At 46.0% G+C, this 8814-nt stretch overlaps 2 protein-coding genes across 2 annotated transcripts; both read left to right on the plus strand.

Moving 5' to 3' along the window:
- Nucleotides 1–3: 3 nt before the first annotated feature.
- On the plus strand, nt 4–1379 carry LOC122623264 (ribonuclease H2 subunit B). Its single transcript, XM_043802311.1, has 2 exons — nt 4–447; nt 512–1379. Exons 1-2 carry the CDS (start codon nt 87–89, stop codon nt 1171–1173), a joined length of 1023 nt encoding a protein of 340 aa, XP_043658246.1. The 5' UTR covers nt 4–86; the 3' UTR covers nt 1174–1379.
- Nucleotides 1380–2587: 1208 nt separating this feature from the next.
- Nucleotides 2588–8296, plus strand: LOC122624201. The gene is made up of 5 exons (XM_043803673.1): nt 2588–2707; nt 3314–3459; nt 4303–4495; nt 4555–5233; nt 5299–8296. The coding sequence occupies exons 1-5, from the start codon at nt 2618–2620 to the stop codon at nt 6282–6284; spliced, it is 2094 nt and encodes a 697-aa protein (XP_043659608.1). The 5' UTR covers nt 2588–2617; the 3' UTR covers nt 6285–8296.
- The last annotated feature ends 518 nt before the right edge of the window (nt 8297–8814 follow it).

Genomic DNA, 8814 nt, shown 5'->3' on the forward strand with positions numbered 1-8814 from the left:
GATAGCCAAAAAGGCGGCAAAACTTTTGTTTTGGTTCGGCCAATTGCTATTTACATTTGCTTCACGCTTGGCAACTATTCGAGAAAATGAGCAAGAAGTCGACGCGTGCGAGCAAACCAAAAGCGGATCCGGATGCGGAGGGATCTGCCAAGATGTCCAAGGCCTCGGCGCTTAAGAAGGTGTTGTTCATGTCGCAGGAACTGCTGCCCAAGGATGCGGACGACGGGCACCTTCGGCTGGAGCGGTTTTTCCATCCCGGACATGGCAAGGAGGCACTGTTCATGACCCATCCCGATGGCAGAATCATGGAGCTGGTGGAGTACACGGAACCACGTCGCAGTTGGCTCGTGAACAGCGAGGTCTGCTCCAATGGCAGAATCTACATGACTACGCCCGTGGATTCCACGCTCCTGGCTCTCCATCACCTCCGAAAACATTGTGCGCAAAGTAAGATATACTCATTATCGAGAATATTTGCATTGTAATTTTGAAAATCTTCAATATGAAATAGGAGCAATGTCGCTGGACAACATTGCCGTGGAGGAGGCCAGCACCAGTCGTCTGCTCAACGAGATCCTCGACCCAGAGAACCTTAGATGCGTGGCGGATGTGAAGAGCTCCGGCGAGCAAAAGTTCTACAAGTACAACCAAGAGCGAACGTTGGCCTGGTTGGCTCTGAAGACGCGCCAGGTGGCGAAGATCCTGAAGGAGAAGCAAGTCCACTGCGGGCACAGTGCGCAGTCGCAGAATTTTGTGCGAAGCGAGAAACTGGCAGCGGAGAACGTTAGCAACGAGATGGACTACACGCGCATGGCTTGCGATATTGTGGGACGATACCTCGATGCGGATCTGCACGACCTGCTCACCAGTTACCTGCTCATTCCCAGCGAGATTCAGGCGATTGTTGAGGAGAAAGCAGCTGCCCAAAAGCGCAAATCGAAGGCGGGCAAGGACGAGGGCAGCGACTCCAAGAAGATCAAGCTAAATGACAGCGATGCTGCTGCAAAGCTGAAGTCCAGCGGTCTGGTGGACAGCGATGGCGATCCCAATGCCAGCATCACCTCGCCCACAGCGGCGCCTCTTAAGGAGCGCTCACTGACCGCCAAGGAGAAGGCCCTGGCCAAAGGAGCCAAGGGCACCAAGAGCATCGCTTCGTTTTTCAAAGTAAAGTAGATTAACGTTTTACAGATCTTAAGAATAGTTTTTTACTCCTAATTTTAGCTGATTATAATGCTTACCTTATTTACTACAAATTTTATCTTTTTTTTACAATCAATAGAGTACTTTAAAGCAATTAGATCGTTACTTTTGTTATTTTTAAATTTATTTATAAATTTGGAATTAAAAAGAGCGCCTTTTTAGCTCATGCGCTGTTTAATCATCCCTCTTGCTTCCGTTTAGTAAATCACCATCAGCTGTTGGGGTTGCCAGGCTAACAAGGAATTGGTTAACTTGGGGGTTTTTGGCCAAATGTTGCGAAAGAAGGGCTTCTTAGTCTATATTTTATCCAACTAAATACTATTTATAAAATGATTAAGCAGATGTACAATTATCCGACGGTTTTAAGTCACTAAAAGTGGAATCTAAAACGAAATTGAAAAACTTCCTTGCAGGCTTTTAGATACAAGCAACAAATATGGTTTCAATCCTTAGCTCTTCGCGCGGGGTGGCAATCCTGGCCGACAGTTACAAAGCTGCTGGCTCCTTTGTTTCCGTTTTTGTCGCTCAGTTGTTGCTGTGCGCGCTCCCACGTTCGAGGCTAACGGTGAATTCCGCTTTGCTCCTTGATTCGCATTTCGCCATCCCCGTTACCCACCACCCGCAACCGAATATCCTGCTACTCCCACTCTTGTTGTTGTTGTTTTCTATATATGCCTTGAATTTTCGGAACAACAATTTACAGGGGTTACATTAGTGCACTTTTTCAGAATGCCGTGTGTTTCAAAGCCAGTGTTTAAATTTAAATTGTGAACGGCAGAGAAAGGAAAAGAGTGGCGTCACACGAAAGAAAATTTTCTTTGGCGTCGTCGAGGTGTTTGTGCATGTGTGTGCGTGCGTGTGTGTGTGTGCTGGTGCTCCCTTGCGCGAATGTGTTGTAGTTGGTGTGGCATAAGATAAATAATACAATGCAGCACTCAGTTAGCAACAAATTCTCTCTTCTCTGCAGCAGCAACAACAACAGCAACAGCAGCAGCAGCAACAATCGCAACGAAACGCACAAAAGCATGCTACGCTAAATTGCATTTGGCGTCTGTCAAGGACAAAACAAAACGCTGTTTGTGTGAGTGCGACCAAAACAACAATAGCAACAACAGCATGTGGCACAAATAACGGAACTGCAAAGTAGCAAACAGCACAGCAAGACAGACAAAAAGAAAACAAGATAGAAAAACAAAACAAAAGGCAGGAACAAATCACACACGAGGACCAAAAGCGTAGGAAAACGGACATAAAACGGAGGCTGCGACAAGAAGAAGGCGAAAAATCGGAGAAAATAAGGGAGAGGCACACACTCCCCGCATCTCCTCCCCCCCAGCCCCATAGGACATTTGGCGCCAGCCCGAGCAGCGACTGCGACCGCGGCGTCGACTGAGGCAGCGGCAGCGGCTGAGGAAAGATGTTGCTCCGTCCCTCTTCCACGCACACGAACGCGCTGCAGTGTCTCCTGCTCTCCTTGTTCCTCCTCTTGGCGCTGCTGCCAGCGAACGTAAGTGCCCTTCATTTCATCAATGTTGCAAGCACTCAAACTAGCATAATAACCGAAAAACAACAAGTTATGCCATGTTACATTTTTAAACGCTTTCACATTGAACACATGCATATGTAAATTGCCAAGGTGATAAAATCGCTTGTGAATCGCTCGCACTATATTTTTGGTCTAAAACCGTCGAGAATTCGGAATTTGGAAAAAATATTAAAAATATATTACAACTTAAAGTAGTAAAAAGTTGCATAAATAAACGCAAGCGCATTCATGTTGCATGCACCTCTGAATTTTAATTTGATTGCGATTGGATTCCCAACGGTAATAAATGCATTACACACACACATATGTAAATATGAGCACAATAACAGGGCTCAGTACAGTGGTCACTTGCTATGCAAAGCATCACAAAAGAAAGTGCTTTTTATGGTTTTATTACAGTAAATGATATTGATGCATTAGGTTAACTAGTCATTTTCCCAGACAATACTGTTGTATGGCAATAGGTGGATCGATAAAAAGCGGAATAAATTCTTTTGATTTATTTAAAGTGTGTAATGTTTGTTATGATTGAACTAATATATGTATGTATGCAATTTATTTTCCCAGGTGTCTGCCAGATTTTGCGAGGGCTGCACTCAGGGCTGTTGCACCCAGGGCTGCTGTCCGCCGTACCAAGGCGGGCCACGCCCCCTTCCGCCCTCCTCGGACTCGCATGTTCTCAATCTGTTCTTCGCCACCCACTGGTTTTTCTGGTGAGTAGCGGGTTTTCCCCTGGAGAAACTGCTCCTTTTGGTAACTTTCCTATCTATCGTATCTTTTCTAACTAAATCTTAAAAACAATAGTTGGGACATTTCGTAGATTGTGATTCTTTTAATTGCGCAAAGCAAGAGTGATTTATTTAGTTACTGCGATGGTCATGGTCATGGATTGCATTTGTTGTTGTTTTTGTTTTGGTTTTTGTTTTTGTTTTTGGGGATTCCCCGGAGGTCGACTGCAAGGCCGTTCAAAGGGGGGAGCTTTGGGGCGTTGGGTGAAATGGTGGGATGGATCGAATGGATGGATGGATGGTATGGATTGGATGGTGTGGGGTGCTGGGTGTGCTCTGGCCGGACTTGCAGCCGATTGGCATTGTGTGGCATGCGAGATATTATTATTATTGGCAGCAAAGGTGGCGCCCAGCGACGGGGTTGCGTCAAGTCAAAAGTCGAGTCAAGTCGAGAGGCTTATGCAAGCTGGTAGCCCCCATGCTAGGCCACCACTACTACCATCACTGCCATAGTACCAGCCACCTCCCCTGGGGGCTGTGGAAATGGCAATGCCAACTAATGAGACACAAACGGAACCCGCCCACCCGACCGCCCGACCACCCGCCATCCAGCTCATATAATCCCATCTCTTGGCCACCGAAAAGGCAAACAAATTTCAGTCGGAATTCGATTACGGGAACAGCAGGACACGGAGCCGTTTCCGCATCCGCATCCGGATCCCCTCCAATGGGCTTCTTCATTCAGTCGCGCCAGCTGCAAACCGAGCAGTGAATAACGATCCTCTCTAGAATCCACAGATATTGATTCGAAATATATTCTCGTTGCAGGTGCGTGGTGGTGGCCATCATCTTGGCCATCTTGTGTGCCTACTCGCTATGGAAGAAGCGGAGGACACTGTGCGGCTGGGGATTCAACGAGCATCACACCCAATCCGAGGGCGATTCAGCCGGTTCCTGCTACGCACCTCCACAATATAGTCGCTGCAACTCGTTTCATCATCCGCCGCCGCCCTATACGGAGGTAAGTAATCATATATGTACATATGCCTAACTTCGCCTAATTTCCATTCCAATTTGCAGGTGACCTCCAAACCGGATCTGTATCCGCTTGTCTTCACCTGCAACACCGATTCGGGCAACGGCAAAGGCAACGGCAGCTCCAGCTACCTGATGGTGCAGTACTTCCGCAACTACATCGTCCGTCCGGCTGCCGGGGGATCCCTGAGTGCGGCCAGCACCGTCGACTCCCTCAGCTCCAGCTTCATTTGCAATGCCAATGAGGCAAATACGCTGGTGCCACCACCGTATTCCCGGGCCGCCAGTCCGGAGTTGGGGCTGCATCATTATGTGGCCCATGCCCACGCGCATGCCAATGCGAATACGAATGCGAATGCCCACGGACACGGAAATAGCCATCTGAGATCCATGGAACAGGCGGCACCGCACCAGGTGCCAAGTGCTCCGCTGGCATCTGTGCACTACGCCATGCCGAGATCGGCATCCCAGCTGGTGGAAACGGATGCCTATCAGCCGAGACTGATGCCCGCCCAGACGCAGGCCCAGCACTATGCCACCGTGGCACTGGGCAGTGCCCCCGGCGGAGCAGCGCTCTACAGCACACGGCTGCACGCCTCCCATGAGGAGGGGGTGGGCGTGGGTGTGGGCTACCTTCAGTCGCAGAGTGACCAGCACTTCCGGTACATGGCGAATAGCAACAGCAGTCTCAGCGACATCTTTGTGAACAACAGCTGTGTGGCAGGTGGGCATTGGCATTGGAACTCTTTGGTACAACTTATTAATTGATCGTAATTCGATTTCTTGCAGGAATGCTGCCCGAAAGCGGAGGAGCTGGCGGTGCGTTTCAGGGCGCGGAAAGTGGATCGGCCACACAGGCTGCCTCCCTGAATAGCCTGGCAATGGGCGGCTTGGGAGGATCGGTAACGGGTGCCACTGGCGCATCGGGAGGATCTGGCACACCGGTGATATACAGCAATGGCTGCATCCAACCCAATCCGCTGCACAGTCTGGAGAACTGCTGCCAGCCATCGGCTCAGGTGTCCGGCGTGAGTAGTCTGGCCAACATTGGAACGCCGGGCTCGCCGCCCCAGGCCACCAGTCCGACGGGCGAGGTGCGTGAGATTCTCGACCAGATCCGCCAGCTGCAGGCGGGTGTTAGCTACGAACAGCTGCTGCTGAACGGAACTGGTGCCAAGCCGCGGCTGCAGCACACGCTATCGACGCCCTCGAACTCGCAGCAGGTGTTGCAGCCCATCCTAACCACATCCGCATCCATTTCCGGCGTCACCAGTGGGCGGAGTAAAAAGTTCTTCACCTCCGGCAGCAAAACGCAGCAACCCAACAAGGCTCTGTACATACCCATGGCGGCCATCGGGGGATCCGGTTCGGGCGCACAGCGCTGTGTGCTCAAGAGTCCCGTTAGCAGCGTGGTCAGCGGTGCCAGCTTCTTTGTGAACCGGGGACGAGTGGCCCGCAAGGGTTGGATCACCCGATCCGCACCCACAACGCCGGGCAGTGCCCTGCCCCCCAATCGCCTGGGCGACGATAGTCCGCTGCTGCTCAACGAGCACGATGAGGATGCCATTGACGATGATGAAGATGAGGAGGAGGACGAGGAGGAGGAGGTGGTGGATCAGGCTCGGAAGCGGGAGCGGGATCACCAGGAGCCACAGCGGGGTCAGCAGGATACCGACAGCGAAACGGAGGCAGAGGCCAGGAATCATCGTCGCCAGCATCGCCAGCATCGCCACCATCGTGGTCATCGTGGCCATCGGCGCGGACAACTTGAATAATAGTGGGCGTGGTCGTTGGAATCGCCAGTGTCATTTAGTAGTTGTTGTTGTAGCTCAAGGTTCTCCTTTAGAAATAAGCTTTTAAACGAAAGTGGAGAAATGCTAGGGAGCCGGCGGCACGCTTCTTAGTCTGAAGAATCCTGAAGAATCCTGAAGAGAAGAAATGCTAGAAGATAGGATGGTTACATCTAAGTTCCGTTTGTAGTATTAACAAGTTCTGTTCGATTTCTATAGTGCGAAACACTTGCTAACTGTGCAAGTAATCGATCTTTTCCGGTCATTTGAATAATATGTATTTTAATAGTGTTTTTTTACTAAGCAGGAAACCATTAACAAAAAACGACCATTTATTTATCGTACATTAAAGACCTGCCAAAAGTTAAATGCGAAAGTCTTTGAAGAAATAAACCTATTTAAAGAAAAGAATATAATTTTTTATGAGTTTATTTGAGTGTCTTAAGGTTATCTATTATTTTCTTAATATTATTCAAGAAGCGAGAAACTTAGGCAGCCGAGTAATTGTAAGAATCTAAAACTAAGGCTTAAAATGTTTTGTGAAATTTTAAACTGAAAGAACGGCATTGAAGACAGATCATTTTGCATTATTCCACAGTTTTGACAATAGTTCAATAAAACTAACCATTATACGAGTATGTTCTTCAAACAGTATTATTAACAAACCCTAGCAGAAGTTTATATTTATTTATACCCACAAGATATCTAATTTCAATTGAGGATTTGAAATGTCTGTTCGTTGAGCTTCCGTGAATAGATAAACAATTTAAATATACATATAGCTGTCGTTAGGTTCAAATAGTCTAGCAATCGCGAGATTTAACATTTAGGTTTTGTAAAAGTTGGGAAGGTTTCATGACATTTAAATTACACATCTCCACACTCCACAATTCAATTGTTGCCCCGGTGTTTATTTATCAATTAATTTAATGCGAAACGAATTTTCGATTATTTTCATTGAATGTTTGCTTAGGAACTTTGAAAAGACGCAGAACAATTGCACAAAAGATTTAAATCGATTTAGGGTAATGTGGTATAAAATTGAAACAAAAAATCTATGAAAACCAAAAAGAGCAGAAAAATGAAAGGAAACGAGTTTTTTGTCGCCCAGATGGAGAGTTTTTTGTAAGTAAACGTAGCTAATAAGGAATATATGTTCACACACAAATAATGCAAACGTAATTCACGTACAGATAAAGAAAAAGATACTTCAGTTCGAGGAGATACTTTTAAAAAAAGCTTACAGATACTCGTATGTAAAATGAAATATGCAAAATGCGCGGGCATTCGGTTTGGAAATTAGGGCAAGTGCACTAGAAGGAAATCTAAAATTTATTGTGTATTCTTAACAAAAAAATTACCAAATGAGACTAAGGGGTCAAGATCCGGGGGCTACAAAAATAAAAAATGGAATAGTTTGAATGCAGCAGTGCCTTTTCAACTAATTAAACCACAACCAAAATAAGCGCAGAGATACGAAAATTGAAATCATTGAATGGAAATATGGAAAAATCGAAACAGAAGTTAAAAAGCTAATGCATCCCCAGGCAGAACAGAAACAGACATGAATTCAAAACAATCCAATGAACACGGCAATATTTATAATAAATCTGCTTAAGCGTTAGATCTATGATATATACGAGTATATAAGTACATACATATACATATACCCATAAATGTGTATGTGAAAATTACTTTATGTGAATTTTACAATTTTACAATTCATTGAGATTTTTCCCCGATGCTTTCGTTTCGGTCCCCCTTTTCGATCGGTTGGTTTATTCTAGCTTTTTTTTAACACGATCCAGTTCGAATATCTGTGCTTCATTACATATAACTATATAATTAAACATGATAACTAATAAACTAGCATAGCAAAACTGATGGCGTTCAAGGCATAAATCGCCAAAAGCAAGTGAATTGTTTTAAAGTCGGATAACGAAAACCAAACAAATGAAATGAAATGAAACGAAACGAAAAACCAGAAGAGAACTAAGAAACCAATTTAAGTCAAATATACAAGGATGAGAAATACAAACAATAAATGAAAAAATTCGACTAAAAAACCTCACTGTTTCTCTTTGTCACACTTTTCTCCATCTCCCTCGCACTTCCACTAGCTGAGTAAGGGGTATCAGATAGTCGGGGGGAACTCTCTTGTTAGTTATTTAAATAATATGTATTATTCGTTGAATATTGCTCAAGTCAGCGCATCAAAACCACATTCCTTTTAAAGTATAATAATCTGTTTGTGATCCTGCGAAGTATTATCTCAAATGTTGGTGGATGCCCAGCGGCGGCTAGAACTGATTGGGAATTATAGGCGAGTGGCACAGCATGCGTGCTGATAGGACATTTACAGTCACGCACTTACCACCACTTACCACGCATATTTTTGGCCAGCCGCATAAATTGTTCAAATTTTGGCTGCCACACAGACAATTGCAAATAAAGGGGGGATGTACTGAAATGCCATCAAACGTTCATCTTTTTTATGACCCCCCATTAAAAAGAC

Source organism: Drosophila teissieri, chromosome X (assembly GCF_016746235.2).
Source record: "Drosophila teissieri strain GT53w chromosome X, Prin_Dtei_1.1, whole genome shotgun sequence".
Classification (NCBI taxonomy): Eukaryota; Metazoa; Arthropoda; class Insecta; order Diptera; family Drosophilidae; genus Drosophila; species Drosophila teissieri.